We start from the raw sequence: 19752 nt of genomic DNA on the forward strand, positions 1-19752 counted from the left end.
TAAACTCGCCTTGGGGCGGTATCGTATCGTTTATCACGAATTGAATTCGGTTCACTCTGCATTGAGTCAGCATACAGGACAATATGGCTACCTAGTACCCATCCGACAGTGTTTTGATACGTGTCAACGTGGCAACCGAATTTTGACAGTAAACTTTAACCTCTCGTGACTTATAAACAGAGTGCAATACGCTATGATTTTAAAACGGATATTATTTTTATTATGGCCTCTAGGGTGTTAGAAACCCTAACATGTCATAATCTTTTTGTTGATGTTGTGAGTGTCAACGGATTCGCCGAAGAAAAACAAAAGAATAAGGAACGTTTAGAGTATGTGTTTGCTGTAGAAGTTTACTGGTCGGACGGCAGAATGTGTTGTGTGAGGAGAACGTACAAAGATTTTTTAGAACTTTATAGTTTACTAGTTAATGAAACTAAGTCGTTAAAGGAGACAGAATATTGTATGTCAAGCATACCACGATTACAAGGTAGGAGGCCCTAATGTCAATATTTGAACAGATATATATATAGGCCTATATAGACTTGAATACTTAATAGAGATTGTTTTTTTTTCTTCTTCTAAATTTAGTTTAAAGAGAATTTTAACCGGATATATGATTGCGGTGAGTGTGTCAATTAATATAAGACAGCTAGGGGCATTAAAGTGGGATATTAAACCCTATTTCAATTTAAAACACACGAATTAAGTCGTTTTTAGCTCATTTGCTAAACCAAGATATGACGTCATAATACAAACGTTGACATTGATCGCCCATAAATACGACTGTCTTTGATTGGTGTGTGATAATAATGTGTGTGTTATAGAATGGGGTTTATGTTCTTGTCAGCACAATACTCGTTGGTAGTGTGTTTGGAATTCTGCCTCAATTTTTGCCCAGGACCCACACCCGGTATCTTAAGTAGCCTACAGTGCCGGATAAAGACGCGAGGTGGCCCTATCTATAGTGCACTTAAGTAAATCCGGACTCCTACTAAGCCACCCCCCCCCCACCTTCACCCCAATCGAAATTGAATTATATGAAAAAATTTACATTAATGATTATTCATTAATTTGAATACACAATGTAGATTAGACAAATAAGTACTATCCCAAACACTGTATGCTATGTAGATTCACATATCAAATTGTTGTTGAGTAAAATTCCATTAAATTAGTTACACTAAAGGAATCAATGATAGTGCCTACCCAAGAAGTCCAGTTTTAGAGTAAAGTCACTTTCAATGTTGTTTGCCGCATACAACACTATTTGCTTGTTATAGCCTCCAGAAGGTACCTCTGGAGAACCGGGTTTAAACAGCCCAGCCGTTCTTCTCAGTATCCGTACCGGGAAATTCTAGTTCGAGTGACCAGTACCTCGGATCCGTTATGGAATTTATCAGAATATACGCCCTACTGAGAGAAAATGTTTTTTTTTTAAATAAGATTATATGGTGGATGAGTCCCTTTAACCTGTATATATTATATAATTAGGCCGCGTATATTACGTAAACTTTAATTTGATTGATTAGAAACTGACAATAGATACTCAATAGGCTAATCCTAGCAAATGTTATAAAAAAGTTGAATTGAAACAGAAATGAAATGAAATGGGGTCAACGTCCTATTTTTATGTACCTACTGGGCTAATGAAGACGAGCATACGCCATGCAGTGTGATTTAAAGGAAATTTTGCCTACAGCACTACAGCCTATTTCGAATTCCAACTGTCAAGGTTTTTTTTACGTGCACGCTAATGTGTACACGGGATCTCGGTTTTTCGTCCCACCCGAATGACTAAACACTATTTGTCAGGCCCTCTGTCATGTCATAACTTTCTCGGCCAACACCGCGAGCTAACCCGAGACCTGCAGGTTAACGAGCCAGCGTCTTGCTCATTGAGCCACCGCGGCTTCCGAGACATTTCAAGAAGGATCAATAGTTGACACGTATGATGGGACGTTTAAAGATACATGTATAACATTATTAAACAACATAATATTATGTTTCAGAAATGTGACTGTGTTAATATGCTACCAAAATGAAATGGAGTTTAATGTGTCTACACCATCGGGTCTATTACAGCGGCGCTACGACCTACTCTTATCTCGATTTCCAAAAGTCAGGGGATCTTAACGATGTTACCGCGACGCTTTTCCCTGCCAGAATAGCCACACTGGGCCATTGACAGCGGGTAACTAGACTGGATTATTGGGCGGATATTTCTCGGTTAACACCAGGATCGAACCTGACTTCCCGTGATTATTGAGCCAGCCACTTACTCGTTGAACCACCCTGGCTTCCCTTGCGATACACCCTCACCCACAGTATTTATATTGTAAATATATTTTCTAGGTTGGAGATGGTTTAGACGATATGATCGAATATTAGCTGAATCAAGAGAATTAGAACTACATCATTTTGTACAAGAATTATTACACCGAAATCCACAGGTATTTAAATCAACAATAAAATCGGGGATATGCCAGTGCCCCCCCCCCACCCCTTACCCTACAACTCCTTCCTCAGCTACATAAAAGAATTGTAAAACAAAACTTTTTATGAGAAAAGTGTCACGGTCGTGTGCTTTATCCTTTATCATCAGATGGTGGGATGGGATAGGTATTCAAAGTGCGGGATAAAGACATAGACATGTGATATCACAATGCTTTGAATCAATGAAATTGAATCACAATGTGATCGCATTAATTCATAATAATAATTGACATCAATTGGGGTGTTGGATTTCTCTCTTTAAAGAACTGATTTTATTGCATATCAGTAAAACTAAAACGTAGCGTAGTAGGTAAATGTATTTAGTATGTTTTTATGTAAAATCCCAGTTTCTGTGTTTTGTCAAAGTGACTCCTGGTTACCCCAGATATGCGCCAAAATTGCCCAAAATGACAATTTCTCCATAATTTTCAAGACCGGGGGGGGGGGGGATCCAAAGGATACATTGTCTCAGGAACCTGACAAACCCCCTCCTGAAAAATTCCCGGATCCTCCCCTGCATGCCCTGTGACATTCGGGCAAAGCGGCCACAGAAATATCGGACAATCATTGCACTTCTTTACAGAACATGTTTTAGACACAGGCGACCGAAGGGATAATGTCTGTCCTTTTTGAGACGGTTGAAACGTTGACGTAGTTGGCTTTTCAACCGATCCAGACCAAAATAGATGCCAATATTTGGCATATGTTTTGTTTAATAAATTTAAAACCAATCCCACATAATTTTGCTTAAAATGTAACCCAAATGATTATATGCCGAGTTCGGTAGATATCTTTAAAAACATTTATCAGTGACATCACCCACGAAAATAAATTAATTCCATATATCGTGTCATTTGTTAAAGTAATTCCTATAAATATAGGTGGTTGTACTATCTTTTAATATGACATTCACAATGTTATCTTCTGTTATCTAGTTTTTACTCATAGAATATGATTGTGTCAGGGCCAGATAGAGATAATTTTTGTATAAAAATATTTGTCATGAAATAAATTCTGTTATAGCAGTGAGGCCTGTTTACATGGAAAGGGTTAATCATCGTTGTCAAGTTAGGTCATCCAGACGAATCCCCGTCTGTGACGTCATTCTATTTAAACACCTTATATAACAGACTTGATCTAGGAGTTCTCACCATTGCTCCTCCTCCGCCCTCCCCCCTCCCCCACGCCCCGATATTATCATACCACTCCCCGAAGCCTGCACTACATGTCACATCGAAGAGAAGCGGACTATCATCCTGCACCCGATTGCACTTCATATCCCAGAAACAACCGGAGCTGGCACAGTGTGAGTGAGGTGTCCCCGGTAAATGCCGCAGGTTGTGTATGAATGGTTTGATGACTGTTTTGTTATATATTTTTAATGGCCAGGTGTTGTCTGTAATTATACAAATAACTTTTTTTGTTTATTTCCAGATTGCCTCCCATCCAATAGTATTAGACTTCTTCGAACAACGACCAACAGATCCGTTTCAATCAACTCTTAAATCAAACCGCAACTTAGCGATATACAACAGCACTCTCCATATGGATAAACAATACGAATGTAATATTTTATGACGCCATTTTGGTGAAAACCTTTGTTTGGGAATTAATTAATATGTGCAATGAAAAGTGGAAGAACAAAGAGGAGAATTAAAGATAAAATCGTACGAGACATTCATTGCTGGGCCGACGTTTCGGTCACAATGATTAAATAAGTGCCAACATGTGCGAAGGTCCCATAGGTAAAATCGGCCCTCATTGGTGCTAATAGGAGCCAACTGCTTAGCCTAAGGGTTGGTCTAAAACCTCAGATCGAAACGTACCTTTGACAGCCAATGTCACATTATGCGACCGGGCGGCCTTGGAGATATTGAAAGTGGATAATAGGAAATAGGGTGAAAGGGTAGACCGCTGGTTTCGACCACAGAATTATATTTCTTGTCGGTAGCTTTTCTTCTAAAATCAGAGTCTTTAATTGTCAAATTAAGATGATATAAAATTTGTCCGTCAATATCTAGAAATTCACAATCTGTATCTGCTTCTCGAAAACATACTTCATTTTGTTAATTGTTTCACCATCTTTCTGACGCAGTTTACCAAAACGAAATCTTGCGTGATAGCACACCTTTTAGACCAATATAACGTTTGTTGAGCTTGGCTAGTAGTTTTTCATACGGTGTGGTAGAAGCATGTAATTCTGGAATTTGTAGGGATATAATGTGTACATTGAAGACTAACTAGAGAAATATTGTGTTGGGGAAAAGAGTGAATTGGTGTTACGAAATAATTACCGGTATACTCAGTATTATACCTTTCGGAGGGAAATAACAAAAACAAACTCAGCAAAAGAGACAAAAGACTTATTGTTGGTTAGCTTACTAGGCCTATATTAGGCATAAACCTTTAATGTTTCGTTCAATTTAGTTAAAAGCGGCTTTACCAGTGCAGAAAAGTAGGACGTTAAACCCCATTCCATGTATTTATTACATAATACAAATATTATACAATTACAAATATTAATAAACAGTTGATTTAAACTTTGATATCTGTTTTTGATGTTAATAAACCATTATAAAAGAGCTAAATCTGCTTTTTTGTGGGGCTTCAAATGTTATATGAATTATAAATAAGGCATTTTTTCACATCGCAAGCCCATAATAAACTCTTTAGTTGAATTGTTTAGAGCAGCATGGCCATACAAAAATTGAACGTTGAAATGGATAATCAGGACTGTTTATTATCGTAGAAATGGTACTTGACAATCGAGACAATCTTGTCAAAATTTCAAATACTCATAACTTCGCCCAGAATAAAGTAATTTGACTGAAATTCTGATATCCATTGTTCATTATCTACATTTGACCTATTATATAGCAAGGGCGACCAGCTCTTTATCTAAATCTTAACATAATGCATATTTAATCGGCAGACTTTATGATGTAATGGCAGCAACACGTTCTAAAGTTGATCGGCCCATAGTGACAATTGAACACTGTTATCATATCACGGAAAGGGGATTGGTTATTGCGTGTCAGTCATTTCCCAGTGGAACGGAAACAGGAAAATTCGATTTTGTTGGCATTTGATATTCTCGGCAACAGCAATTAGTTCATTATATAAAGATTCTACGTTCACATTGTATGATTAATTATTTATTTCCTGTTCAGTTTGGGTGCAAGACCTGGTAAATTCTTCAACGCCGCCAAATTCCCAGCAAACGAGTAAAATTTGAAAGTTATGACTTCTCCATCTTCCGGGAAAACTTCATGAATTCCTGAAATAAATCATAATTTATGTTTATTTCACAACATTAAAAAACAATAAAGCATTAGGAACATAATTGCGCGAAGGGTACGCAAAGGCCATATGTTCATTTTAATAATTCATAGAAAAACAATCAATTTCTAAATAAAGACGCATGACCAAGCCACATCTGTGACTGACCACAATCCTCGCTGTGCCCAATTATCTAACCCACGTGCAGTGGTGGTGGGGGGGGGGGGCACGAGGATGGACAGGCGATCCTACTTCATGTCATCGGCATCGAAACAACATCACTTAACTCATTGTCAGACCTTATGATCGAAAGAGCCCCTATACCATTCGCCCCCCCCCCTCCGAATACCATTTATACCTTTACTAATCTGATTGTTTCTTTTATCTGAAGGAACCCAGCCAGAATAGTCCGCTTCTCTGCCTTCTAAACCATTTATAGACGAAACAAATTCACCATAATTGTCGACTTTTCTGGTCTTAAAACTGTTCCCGTAAATATAAAAAAAAGGATCACATAAATTTAACCACAATACGAATCAATATTTTATTCTTCATTCATCTGCAGTTAACTAGTTTAGAGAATTATTGCTATGAAATATGTTTCTTAATCACATAGAATATAGTCACACTATGGGTGGCTATTTCTCCACTTCAGATTAACCTTTGCATTTTTAAAATGACACGGAGCCGTGGTGGCTAGGGGAGTAAGAAAGATATTGGCTCGCTAAGCTGGGTATCTGCTGTTCAATCCCTGTGTTGACCGATAAAGTTAATCGAGATTTTCCGGCGTGGTTCCCCGTAGTGTGCAGGACGGAGGGCCTGACAAGGGACAAAGTATAATGGTTGGAATTCGATATAAAAGTAAGCTGTAGTTCCGCTGTCCAGGCTAAAGTTCATTCATAGCACACTAGTGGCGTATGCCCGTCATCATTAGCTCAGTCCGAGCAGAACGGTGCAGTGGGACGTTAAACTCCAATCTAAAATGATAGAAATATTGAATTAAAGGGAGATAATCGCGCGCGATTAAAACCTATCATATCAGGATTCAGACTAGTAATTCATGTATATTTACTCCCAGATTCGTCTGCATTGACAATCATGTCATGAATATTCACCAAACCCTGGGAGAAAATGTAGGTTCAAACTCTCTTCTTCGATTCTTGATGAAAAAGTTAAAAAAAAAAAGAGAAAAAACAATATGCGTAAAAAGTTGGAAAAGACAGAATTACTAAAAATAGACGAAGTTAATAGTATTAATCCATGTAAATATTTTACCTAAATCTTTTATCTTTACCGGCAGCCATTAATAAAAAGTTATATAATGGTTGTCGTGGAGCTTGGATATTAGTCTCAATTAGAAATATTGGTTGTATAGCCAGATTCTCCGCTTTAATAGTTACATTTACATTGGCTGTATAACACTTCTTACTACCTGCAATATACAAAATATTTATAATCCTTGTGAGGCATTTAGCATTTGATCTATGATATAATACTAGAACACCTATTATGGATACAATCACTTGGTTAATTATATTGCAACGTTACAGCCAGATTTCACAAGTCGTTTTCAAGCAAATACCTAATGTACAAATGAGATATATCATGGGTGAAATATACATATATATGTACAATCAACAATATCGTTAATTAATGAGCTGAATAGACAGGTGACAAAGATTACGTTAAAGTCTTTATAGGAATATAAGTACTGGATATAATATTGGATCGAACTAATAAATTAATCTTTCAATAAATGATATAAAATGGAGTTTAACGTCCTACTTTTCTGCACCGACTGGGCTAATGAAGACAGGTATCTTCTATTCTATAGACACTGTCATGTCATTTTACATAAGGTAAAGTGTTTGTTATTTATTTCCTAGTATTTCTACCTTAATTATTGAGTAGGCTTATGGAATTAATGCCGATTCGGACTGTTGGAATTCATCTGCAGAAATCCACTCCAAGACCAATTTATGTATAGGACCTGGGACATGAGCGCAAAACGTTTAGGGTCGATGATTTGCTGAAAAATAATAGGGTCGGTCGGTAACTATAAACACAAGTTTATGTTGTGGCCTTACATGTATGTTGTAAGAACATTATTACATCATACATTATGGTTGTTTATTTAATGAACTGATTATTGTGATATTAGAAAACAGCTGGTCGGTAGTCGTTAGAAACTGGCGTCCATTGGGGGTTAAATTAAGGTAGTGTACTAAGCTCGAATAGTAATAAATTGTTTTTGAATATTTAAACTTCTTTTTTATTATAAATTGAATTTTTAGGAACTTCTTTTTATTATAAATTGTATTTTACTTTGTTATTGTTAAGCGCATCTGAACACTTTGGTGAAAGATGCGCTATATAAATGTATTAAATAATAATAATAATAATCAACTAGTTATGGACAAATTCAAAATATTTGAGTGATTTAAAAATCTGTCCGGCAAACTTTCCGCACAATTAACCCTTCTTCTAACCCTAATCCCCATTCGTTGAAGCGTGGAATATTGGGGTTTTATTAATGGGGGAATAATCCTGGTATATCGTCGAAATATAAGAAGGTCAATAACTCAAGTTTTAGCTTGGGAACATGAATAATCATATTCACCGCACCAAATTCATTAAAGTGATGTTCCTAACTTTTACTAAGACATGCTCCTCGATATTTAAGGAAGGTCTTTTCCTGGAGATTTGACCAGTCTAGAACAAATCCTGATAGCAAAATATTTTCTGTTAGTTGTGTAATGTAGTCACTGAATCGTTTGTTTTTATTTAAAGAAGTTTATATAATCAGTGACGCAAGCAGCTTGGGTGGTGCTTGAGTCCCCCACCCATCCCATAAACAATACTTAACAAACTTCCTTAAACTTTTAAACATTATGTCGGTCCTGGGTTGACCGCCCACCAGGGGCGCCTGAACGGCGCGAGGGCCATGGTACCAAAAGATGGAGGGGGGGGGGGTCTCTCCCCCGGCATCTAGAAAATTTTGAAATTTGTCAATTCCGAGAACGCAGTTTAGAGCGCCTCTAGCATTCCAAATTCCAACATAAAACCCCTTTAAAATACATGATAATGAAAGAGACAAAAGCCTGATTATTCACAATTTTCGTATCATGAGCTATTCATCTCATAAAAAATTATTTTTAATTTGACACTCAATACACCAATCTTCATCAAGAAAATAGAATAAGCTTTTTGAACGAGACAGTAGATTTAGAGACACGATTCTTATCTATCATTTAGAAATGAATAGATTAGTAAAAAGGTTGAAAACTTTCATCATTAGGGCATGGGTATACATGTATACCCCAGAAAAGGGCAGAGAACCATTTGTATACCCTGGTACCCGCGTTCCGGCGCCCCTGTCGCCCACCCCACGCTAGCAGCTAGGCAAGTGTATATAATATCAAATTATTTGTAAAAAATCAATATAAAGGATGATAACTGTACCAGTTTTAGGTCGGAAACCACAATTTACAACATTTTCATAATTACACATTGCAATACTAGCATCAAACATTAGACCGCTGGCACATCGAACACGACGTCTTACTCGACCTTGTAAACAGATTAGAAAATCTTGACATGAAGTCATATTTGGTACCAATCCATCATCAACTGAACACTCCCCATCCATTGGTGCTAGAGATAAGTCACATTTAGCTGAAAATAGAAGACCATAATATTAAATATGAAATTTAGAATAGCCAGGCAAAATCTTGATCGGTCTTCAGTCTACTGAAATATGAGGTATCTCATGATATTGTACTAGTAGGATCGGGTTTTGTTGTATGATAAATAGAGAGAGGGTAAATGGGGTTCAACGTCCACTCGACGCAAACTAGGTCCATTTCGGGACTAACATATGGTTCAATTTTATTTTAATAATTCGCTTGAGCGTAGGGGTCTTTACCAGTGGGAGGAAACCGGAGGACCCGGAGAAAACCCGCGAGGATGGACAAGCGACCTACTCCTTGTCACATACAAGCGGCGAATCGAAACCACACCAGTTGACTCAATGACAAACCTTACGATACAACACACACGCGCTAACCATTCGGTCATTCAACTTCCCGGTATGATAAATAATACAGGATTTAAAAATAGGGCAAAATATTCAGAAATTTAAATGCCACGAAGGGTTATGAATTTACTAAACGCGGGAGATAATTTTTCTATAGTGTATAAGACACCATCCGTTAACTTACTTTCTAAACCCTCTAATTTCTTAAAATCAAAGATAGTGTATTGGGGCCCTATTGTTTCGCACCGACCGGTCTATAATAAAGAAGGCGATGAAATGAAATGGGTCCCTATTGTTCTGCACCGACCGGGCTAATGAAGATGGAATCAAACATGTATGAACACGAAAGTCGAAAAGTAGAACTCATGACAAAATGTAAAGCGACAGCGCGCACACCAAGCAAAACTCGACTCGAAAATTAGAAATTAATAAATAGATTGATTTTGCTGGCCTAAACCTCTGCGCTACGATTGAAGAAGTAACACACATAGGTCGTCTGTGACGTTCGCTGGATGATGGGACCGACGATAGTCGAGCGGCCGGGGTACTGGATTATTGACTAAAATGTCCTGGGTTCGAAACCCGGCGTGATCCTAGAGGAACCTTTGAGGTTTCTTTGCAATCCTTGCCCCACTTGTCAAGGAAATGAACTGAAATGAATCCTTAGACGGGGCTTACCGGGTAAGTATGGATTAGTTTCTCTGTTTAGACGAAAAACATGGGATCACTTATATACAAACTAGTGTGTATGTAATAACCGAGGACAAATTCTTCAGTCGAGTATTGCTCACGTCATAGTAAAAATACACAACCGTATACTAGTCTCAAAATGATCAAGATATTAAATTAACGAGACGGTAACCCAATTCTTTCAACAGCTGGTGGGAAAAAACAGAATTTCCAGTCTACGAAATGACCCTGGTTGTGTTAAATACACGCACCCCGCAAATACCACCTCGGTGGAAGCGGACGTAAAATACAACTAACTCATCATCAAATACCCAAATGTCCAAAATATGAACAGCAGTATACAAGACATAAAAACAACGACAGCTGTATGTTAAATAATGATATAAATATATTATAAATTCTATAAATGTACAATTTATACAATATGAATAATCAAACTACCATTGATTCACGAACAAAGCCATATACATACGACATTCACACATATATAGACAATTGGTATTGATAACAACGATGACGTATTAATTATTTATCTCTTTATCACAGTTGATGTAATCGTTTGTTAACACTTTCTTTTGTTTACCACTGATAATGCGAAAATTGCGAAATATTAACTTTTTGTCACAAAGTTGATAAAAGGATATCATTCATTTTGGATTTTATTAGAACTTTAGTAAAAACAAAAACGTCATTTTTTGTTATTTCTCAGTTCGTTTGTCTTTCACAAGAGATTTAACAGCCGGAGATTACCGATCACACGCAGTCACTACACGTTTAATTAAATTAATCTTGAACATCAACTATTAAAGGTGCTGTATACTGACTGTGGCGGATTCCAAACGAATATTCGGGTTTCTTGTTTTTGTGAGCCCATGTGTCCTGTGGAGAGTGAGCGCCGGGACCGGGTTTCTGGGTGGCATCGCCTGGCATGGTGTTTCGGCAAGTCATACTGTATAATGGTGCCTTTGATTTGAAGGTACTGGGGTCTGTTGTCTTGTACGTTCCTGGTCCTGGGGCTTTGGCCAAATCTTCAGAGAAGCCCCCGGTCCTTTGGCGACCTGACAGACTGAATTTGGGGGCTTGACGTTTGCCACTCTGAACGGTGCTGCCGGTCATTCCTGGAAGACTATAGCTATTGGCAGCTGGAACGTTGTCACTTCTCCTGTATCTTGGTCGACTACCGAAACTGTGGGAAGGATGGGTGTAGCTGGCCGAAGGTCCTGAGTGTTCAGGCTGATAAGATCCTGGGCCAGGGGTTCTGAACATAGTTCCATCTTGGTTCCGACTGTACAAAGAATAATGAGGAGTCCCGTCTTTTCCTCCTCTGGAGATTTTAGGATCTGGATAATAACAGGGTCCTGGACTGCAGTCATCCCAGAATTTACCGTGGCGTACACCAAAAGAGTAAGCTGGCGTCTTTGTGTGTGAACTTCTTGGATCGTGACTGGTTTGACCCGTCAGGGCAGGTAATCCATAACACGGCCCAGGACTGTTGTACATGGCCGCAATCGGCGCTCGGGGTTTGGTATATTCGTAAACCATCTTGAAAACTTTCACACAAAATTATACCAAGAAGCCCCTTCACTTACGAGAGCTGAAGTTGTAAGTCCAATGGTTTGCGCTGTAATGACCAACTACCAACGCTTTCGGATTTTATACGCCGTACATAATGTTAATCTCGACTACTGTTGTAAGGTACCTATGGACGCGATTACCTTAGCAACCCCAAGCATAACACGTGATTAACTATTGGTGTCCTTATCTACATGGTATTAAATAATAAACAGGATTAAATGATTAATTAGCTAACTGTATGTTACTACATGTTTGTCGATTTAATTAGGGTTATGGCAATCAAATGTCAGTTAAAGCCTTATGTAATGTGATTAGTCCGCACTTGTTTATTGTTCGTGGGTCAATAATTACTGACTGGATCTACGGGGGAACTTATGTAATGGGGATAATGGGAAGAAGAGGGTGGGGGATGTACCCTCTATGCAAAATCATTAGGTATTTCGAAATTTGGAAATGTCGTTACGGGAGCCCCAGTGGCTCAGTGAGTTCATAACACATTATCCCGGTTGATGCAGAATAGTATGACGTTAAACCCGATTTCATTTCACTATCAAAACACATAGAAGTATATTAGTTATGATAGTCAGATTTAGCTCTAGGTTATCGACCCAGCATTAACTGTAAATATTCTTTGTATTTAATATCTTGATTCTCGATACGTTTAAAAACAATTAATTTACTAAACCTCATCGAGTAAGAAAGAATAGGAGAATAATCTTTGAAAGCATGAATGATGCACTTACTTATAAACTTGTCTATACGTGCTTTTGCTTATCATATTCAGAGATACTCTAGTGACTTTATAACAAATGATTATCGAATTCTAGGACTAAAATTCCCCCCCCCCCCAAAAAAAAAATAAATAAATAAAAACAGTTTCAGGGGCTTGACCAGTTGTGTGGCTTATAGCCCCACCAGGGTGGTTGAGTCGGTACTAGGCTACCATAGAGAACCTGTTACCAAGTTTTATTTCTTGGGAAGTTTACAAAAAATAGCCATGTTATATTTTTATATTTAACCGACGTGGCTTCATTGTCCCGAAATTATCGTTTGCCGTGTAGCCTCGGCTTCTGAAATCCAAGACTCTTGCTATAATTAGTGATAAGTGTATTACACGGATCAGGGTATGGCCAAGATCACTTCCCGTGTTACGTTTTTAGATCGGGGTATAACTGAATTAGATATATCCGTTTGAAATAAAGCTTACCGCTGAGAACGAAATAGGGTTTAAAGTCTCGTCAACACAAGTGAAGTGAAATGGCCTACTGTTTTGCTCCGAACTTGGACAATGAAGACGGGCATACGCCATACAGTGTGCTATGAGGGAAATTTTGCCCGGACAGCGGCACTACGGCATACTCTGTCAAGGGATCTTTTACGTGCACGCCAATGTGTACACGGGACCTCGGTTTTTCGTCCCATCCGAACAACTAGACAGCTGTCCTTGTCAGGCCATCCGCCCTGCATCACTGATAAGGGAGAACCACGCCGGAAAATCTGGATGAACTTTCTCAGCCAATGCAGGGATCGAACAACCGACCTCCAGGCTAGCGAGCCAGCGTCTTACCTACTTAGCCACCGTGATACCCCTCGTCAACACAATACTTTGGTCATTTAAATTATGAATTAACATACGGTTTTTTTTTTATTTCTATTGGTATGTATACAATGTCAGGGGCAAATTTTTCCTTGACCTGTGTTTCGGCCTACCCCTTTCTGAATTTCATATTTTACGGACGTGCCAGTCAGTACAAAGCTGTAAATCTATATTTTGCCGTATGCAAACGAAACACTTGTTTTGAATCGCAGTTAGTGGAATTATTTCCCATTTGAAACTCGCCTTCTGAAAGTTACGACAGAGAAATGTTGATTAGTAGGACGGTTCACGGATTAAGCGGATGATCGTAAAATTTGAATGCACAACTTTCAAGTAAATGTAGGTATCCAAATCTCGTGAACGAGATACATGACTCACAGTATCGACGGCGGGACTCAGAGCTAGTAAGCAGCCTTCCCTCAACCAATCTGATTAAAACACAGATCGTATTTCGTTTTATTTTTTGTAGTTCAAAATTTTGTTTTACTTGTCTTCACAACGGTAGTAGTGCAGGCCATCGAAGGTATAAAAAAAAACGAAGCGAAATATAGATCTCTATTTTAATCAAATTGTCCCGCACCTATCCCATCCCACACCTTCCGCCATCAGCACTAAAAGCTACACGATTTGATTTTATCAAAACTTCGAACAATCATAACTTCCCTCACAATAAAATAATGTCTGAAAATTTCAATATATTCATTTTTTATTATCTATTTTTGAACTATTAAAACAAGAACGGTTAACCCGTTATCTAAATCTTACTAAATGCATCTATAACCCTGGCTTTGGACCACGGTGAATCGGTGAATAATAAGTTGGGTGGGGTCGATCCAGGTGTCTGCCGAGAATGTTTTTCAGGTATATCTAGTCTGCATCCACCCCATGAGTGTTATTTCATGCATAGCGGCCCCTTTCCACGAACCACCCCTCACTTGTCAGGCGTGGTTCCTATGAGGTAAACATGGCATTGTACCTAGTCGTCCGGATGGGACCATAAAAGAAGCCTTGTATAGTTAGACTTACAAGAAGAGATGGCAAAATTGGTGCAAGAGAAAAGTGGGACATTAAACCCCATTTCATTTCTATTTCATTTAATATCATATAATTCACAAAAGCTTCCATTGACAATTAAAACAGTCGATATTTTATTATTCAAATCATAAAATGTAAAAATTAATAAATAATAAATTACATAGTTAATTATGGGGAAAGATATACCCTTCTCCCTTTTTAAAAAATAAATAAAAATCCTACAGGTTGTCTTCTCAATAGTCTTTATGGATATTGATATCAAGCATCCAGTAGGCAATGTTTATCATAAACAGAAAAACGTGAATTTAATCATGAATTTTTAACAAATGGAAAGGTGGTTTGATTCGGGCGTATTCCGAATTAAAACCCAGAGTCTTCTTTTTTATGAATAAACACATTCCTTGATGAGAAGACCCACAGCCATGGCACCGCCTCTTGACTGTCACCCATGGATGTGGCCTGTTTGTAAAAAATAAAGTGTGTCCAAAGCACGTGAGTAATTCAATTAATCTTGAACATCAACAATTAAAGGTGCCGTATACTGACTGTGGCGGATTCCAAACGAATATTCTGGTTTCTTGTTTTTGTGGGCCCATGTGTCCTGTGGAGAGTGAGCGCCGGGACCGGGTTTCTGGGTGGCATCGCCTGGCATGGTGTTTCGGCAGGTCATACTGTATAATGGTGCCTTTGATTTGAAGGTGCTGGGGTCTGTTGTGTTGTAAGTTCCTGGTCCTGGGGCTTTGGCCAAATCTTCAGAGAAGCCCCCAGTCCTTTGGCGACCTGACAGGCTGAATTTGGGAGCTTGGCGTTTGCCACTCTGAACGGTGCTGCCGGTCATTCCTGGGAGACTATAGCTATTGGCAGCTGGAACGTTGTCACTTCTCCGGTATCTTGGTCGACTACCGAAACTGTGGGAAGGATGGGTGTAGCTGGCTGAAGGTCCTGAGTGTTCAGGCTGATAAGATCCTGGGCCAGGGGTTTTAAACATAGTTCCATCTTGGTTACGACTGTACAAGGAATAGTGAGGAGTCCCGTCTTTTCCTCCTCTGGAAATTTTAGGATCTGGATAATAACAGGGTCCTGGACTGCAGTCATCCCAGAATTTACCGTGGCGTACACCAAAAGAGTAAGCTGGCGTCTTTGTGTGTGAACTTCTTGGATCGTGACTTGTCTGACCCGTCAGGGCAGGTAATCCATAGCAAGGTCCAGGACTGTTGTACATGGCCGCAATCGGCGCTCGGGGTTTGGTATATTCATAAACCATCTTGAAAACTTTCACACAAAATTATACCGGGAAATCCTTAACTTACGAGAGCTGAAGTTGACAGTCCAGTGGCTTGAGCGGTAATGACCACCTATCAACATTATCGTATTTTATAAGCTGGTCATAATGTTAATCTTGATTACCGTTGCAAGGTACCCATGGACGCGATTCCCCTAGCAACACCATACACCACGTGACAGATTAACCCCTGTGGAGTTATCAATATAATTTGAAATAATGACCCGAGTTTGCTGATTTAATTAGGCTTAAGGTTTTATCTAGTTAAAAACAAAACAAACACAAAACAAAACGAAAAAAACAACAAAAAAAGAACGACCGAATCCCTTATAATTTCAAGGAATAGATTCATGTGCGAAATATCCATCCCACGCAATTGAATAGTAACGAAGTGTCATAAACTAAAATCAACTGAATAGCAATGAAGACGTAAGAAGTGTCATAGACTATTTAAAATACCCCAAAGATGAAAATTCAAACTAACATTTGAAATCGATTATGGTCTTTACTTAAAATAATTTGATTAATTCGAGTTGGCCGAGTCAAACCTATCATTTTAGGGTAAGACCAGAGGCCGGTTGCTCAACTAAGTTATTTTAACAATCCGTTAAACACTAACGGATCGTTATCTTGCTAACGTACCGTTTGTTAACGGTCCGTTAAATTTCTATTGTTGGAAAGTCAATTTCATTATACGTTAATCCAAGATAAGAAAATGAAGACAGTGGGCCAACTGTGCAGCCTGTTCACAATGATAACTACAATTTACTACAAAAACACTTTTAAAAAAAAATGTAGAATACTTTATATTTTCCTTTAGAAATATTAGCATAAGTCTGTTGGAAAAATTATGGGATTTGAATACAGAAATTGGTAGAATATTTGGGGCCATTATTTCCTACAGCCCCCCCCCCCCGCCCCAATTCTGTAGAATACTATAGAATTTCATACTAAAGATTACATTTTGTAAAGGGTATACTTCGACTGACGGCAGACTTTGCCATCGTTAAACAGATAACGGAGCCCATATTAAAATTAACGGGGCTTCCAGCAACAGACTTTCTTTCCATTAAAGTTAACGGAGCTTTGAGCATCAGCCCCCATGTCATCTTTTCTAATATGGGGTTCCATGTTTAGCTCATCAATTCATTGATCAATGATGTTGTCTATTTTTATTTTAATGACGGATTGACGGATGGGTAAACAGTCAACCCTCAACATAAACTATATCATTTCGGGACTAACATTTGATACAATTTATATCATTAATTCGCAGAGAAAACCCACGAAGTTAATCAGACGACGCTACTCCTTGTCACATACAAGTGTGGGATCGAAACCACACCACTTTACTCAATTACAGACCTTATGTTCTACAGTGCACGTAGTCATCATTCGACCCCCGCCCCATCCCCGTTAAAGAAGAAAAAGGCCCGCAGTCAAAAAAAACAACAAAACAAAACGAATAAAGACAAAACCATCGTAGTGTACATCACAATATGTCCTGATTGGTTTTGTTTCCCTACTATCTTCTATTGTCATTCATCCACTTTCGTTTAAATTTATTTAGGGCGGCGCTGGGGGCGGACGGCATGGGGCCAGGGGCGGATTGGGCCATCGGGCGAAAAAAATAATTTTGTCCAATTCGTCTAAAACAAACTCTTTTCTGCTGAACATTATATGGGGGGGGGGGGGGGGGGTATTGGACCGGCCATGAAGCGATGATGAACTTGTTGTATGTGGCCGGTGGCTTTAACGGACCGCCACGCCATCACTGGAGTCTGGAATGGGCTGGTATACTAGACTTTCTGGGCCGGGTGTGCTGGGTGTGGGCTGGAATTCGGAATCCTGCATAATATGACGATATGATGATTTCACAGGTTGATGGTTGTAAATTACTTGCAGGTCGGGGTTTTGGCCTAAATTAATCGATTTATGAGATATACTATTTGACAGCGATTATAATCAGATATGCCACCAAATTGCATATTTTGGGTTGATTTTTCAAAAGTTTCCCGGCGGAAAGCCCCCGGACCCCCCGTCCAGGCTCCGCGGTCAGTAAAAGGGGCCGCTCCGACACGGGAGCCCGGGCCGGTTTCCGGCCCCAATCCGCCCCTGCATGGGGCGTGCGAGTTAGGTGGCTCTTTAGATCTGGATGTCTGTTAATGCGACAAGTGGCGTGTATTTTTTAAGGTGACAAGGAGCGGGTTCGCCAGCCTAACCTCATGGTTTTTCTCCGGGTTTCGTCCCACTCAAAAAGACCCGTACGTATAAGCAATAAAAATGTATATGTTAATCCCGAAATGACCTAGTTTGTATTGAGTGAACGTTACTCTCTCTATCTCTCTCTCTCTCATTTGCAGATGTACGTTAGCCATGCGAACTTGTCAAATATATAAACTTGAGGTAGTATCAGGTGTTTTGTTTTTGAGAGTATACCCTGTCTCGTGTACGACATTCGCCATTACTCACTACTCAGTTTCGCCCTGGTCTATATTCATTATGATTATTTATTTCTTCTTCGTCAATTCGACCTTAATGTTACAACCCAGGCCTTCCATATCTTCGCTATGGACAATCGGCACCCGTTCTCAGGATATCGATATTTGTATATTTGTTTACTTTTGATCAACAAAATACACAAAACGCTTCTCAGGGGCGTGTCCAGGAATTTGAGCAGCGGAGGGCCCAAGGTGGAGATAACGTCCGTCTGATAAAATCAGAAGCTTTGAGACAACATTTCTTCTAATTTAGGTGTATACATGTATAGGATTACAGTGGAGTGAGCCAAAACGGCGTTATTTCCATGAATGTAGGGGAGAGAAAATATTCTCTGCGCCAACAGAGGGCGGGGCTCCTGACCCCCCCACCCCTTCCCCCGGACACGCGCCTGCTTCTCGTATTTTTTAAAAAAAAAAAAATACTAGTTAGACTTGCTTCATAACTAATTTTTACTCAAATATAGTTGTGGTGGAGGGAGAGTCGGAAACATGAGCGCGCAAACATGAGCGTGTTGGGTGGGTGGGGGGGCTGATTCCATTTCAATAATTCGCTTACGCGTATAAAAGTCTATAGCAGTGTGTGTGTGGGGGGGGGGGCGAGTGGGGGCGTTTGTCTGCAATATCACTTTTGTGGAAACAGACGTTAAAGAACCAAGATAGCAGTAGTAGAAGGGGGAAAACCGTAACCGGATCCGGATGACGCTACTGCTTGTCTTGTGATCTAAACCCAATAGAGAAACAAAAGCTTATTTATAAAATAATGATATAAATATATTTTTGATATTTACAATCTATACAGTAAACATTAGATTAAGAAGACTTGTTTTGATAATTACAACATTTGATTAATTAATTATTCATTGTTTACCAATTACATCACATTGATATTTACATATGTATCAAAAATGAAACGAAAACATACGAAATAATACATAATATAAAAGTTACATAAAACGAATGATGAGTCCTTATTCTACAACAACAACTATGGCGTATTCCGAATGGAAATTCCGGTTTCTTTTCTTTATGCAGGCGCCAGTACCGGGTTTCTGGGTGGTATCTTCCTGGCATTCTCAGGCTTAAGTTAAGAATTTACTCAACTTTTAATCACCGTTTATGAGAAATATATTTAATCAAGAAACACAAAACTTTGCCCATAGTTTCTTGTTGATGTATTTGATACATTAAAATAACAAAGGTTTTATAAAGGGCTATATTTTAGTTACAATAGGGCGAACAATTTGGAGTAAATTCTTAACTTTAG

The 19752-nt window shown here is 38.9% G+C and overlaps 4 protein-coding genes and 1 long non-coding RNA gene across 8 annotated transcripts in view; 1 reads left to right on the forward strand and 4 right to left on the reverse strand.

Annotated features, from left to right (window-relative positions):
- LOC126816292 (uncharacterized) lies at positions 1-5039 on the forward strand. The gene is made up of 3 exons (XM_050542619.2): positions 1-487; positions 2353-2450; positions 3928-5039. Exons 1-3 carry the CDS (start codon positions 223-225, stop codon positions 4069-4071), a joined length of 507 nt encoding a protein of 168 aa, XP_050398576.1. The 5' UTR covers positions 1-222; the 3' UTR covers positions 4072-5039.
- The window catches only part of LOC126815727 (nibrin), a 417793-nt gene that overhangs the window by 43582 nt on the left and 354459 nt on the right, over positions 1-19752 (reverse strand). The gene's annotated exons all lie outside the window — the stretch shown is intronic.
- LOC126816294 (uncharacterized) overlaps positions 4962-19752 on the reverse strand; it is a 23739-nt gene continuing 8948 nt past the window's right edge. For all 3 annotated transcript variants that reach the window (XR_007678293.1, XR_007678292.1, XR_007678291.2), the window contains 4 exons: positions 9235-9447; positions 7048-7204; positions 6131-6255; positions 4962-5770 (listed from right to left, as the gene is read on the reverse strand). This is a non-coding gene — a long non-coding RNA (uncharacterized LOC126816294). The remainder of the gene's footprint in view (positions 5771-6130; positions 6256-7047; positions 7205-9234; positions 9448-19752) is intronic.
- Positions 11085-12233, reverse strand: LOC126816288 (outer dense fiber protein 3). Its single transcript, XM_050542615.2, has one exon. The coding sequence runs from the start codon at positions 12038-12040 to the stop codon at positions 11282-11284; it is 759 nt and encodes a 252-aa protein (XP_050398572.1). The 5' UTR covers positions 12041-12233; the 3' UTR covers positions 11085-11281.
- On the reverse strand, positions 15149-15969 carry LOC126816291 (outer dense fiber protein 3-like). Its single transcript, XM_050542618.1, has one exon. The coding sequence runs from the start codon at positions 15967-15969 to the stop codon at positions 15211-15213; it is 759 nt and encodes a 252-aa protein (XP_050398575.1). The 3' UTR covers positions 15149-15210.

Source organism: Patella vulgata, chromosome 3 (genome assembly GCF_932274485.2).
Source record: "Patella vulgata chromosome 3, xgPatVulg1.2, whole genome shotgun sequence".
Taxonomy (NCBI): Eukaryota; Metazoa; Mollusca; class Gastropoda; family Patellidae; genus Patella; species Patella vulgata.

Coding starts and splice junctions, on each gene's coding strand:
- LOC126816292 (XM_050542619.2), top strand. CDS start 223: ATGGCCTCTAGGGTGTTAGAAACCCTAACATGTCATAATCTTTTTGTT. Junction 488..2,352: donor AAGCATACCACGATTACAAG/GTAGGAGGCCCT, acceptor TATATTTTCTAG/GTTGGAGATGGTTTAGACGA. Junction 2,451..3,927: donor TATTACACCGAAATCCACAG/GTATTTAAATCA, acceptor GTTTATTTCCAG/ATTGCCTCCCATCCAATAGT.
- LOC126816288 (XM_050542615.2), bottom strand. CDS start 12,040: ATGGTTTACGAATATACCAAACCCCGAGCGCCGATTGCGGCCATGTAC.
- LOC126816291 (XM_050542618.1), bottom strand. CDS start 15,969: ATGGTTTATGAATATACCAAACCCCGAGCGCCGATTGCGGCCATGTAC.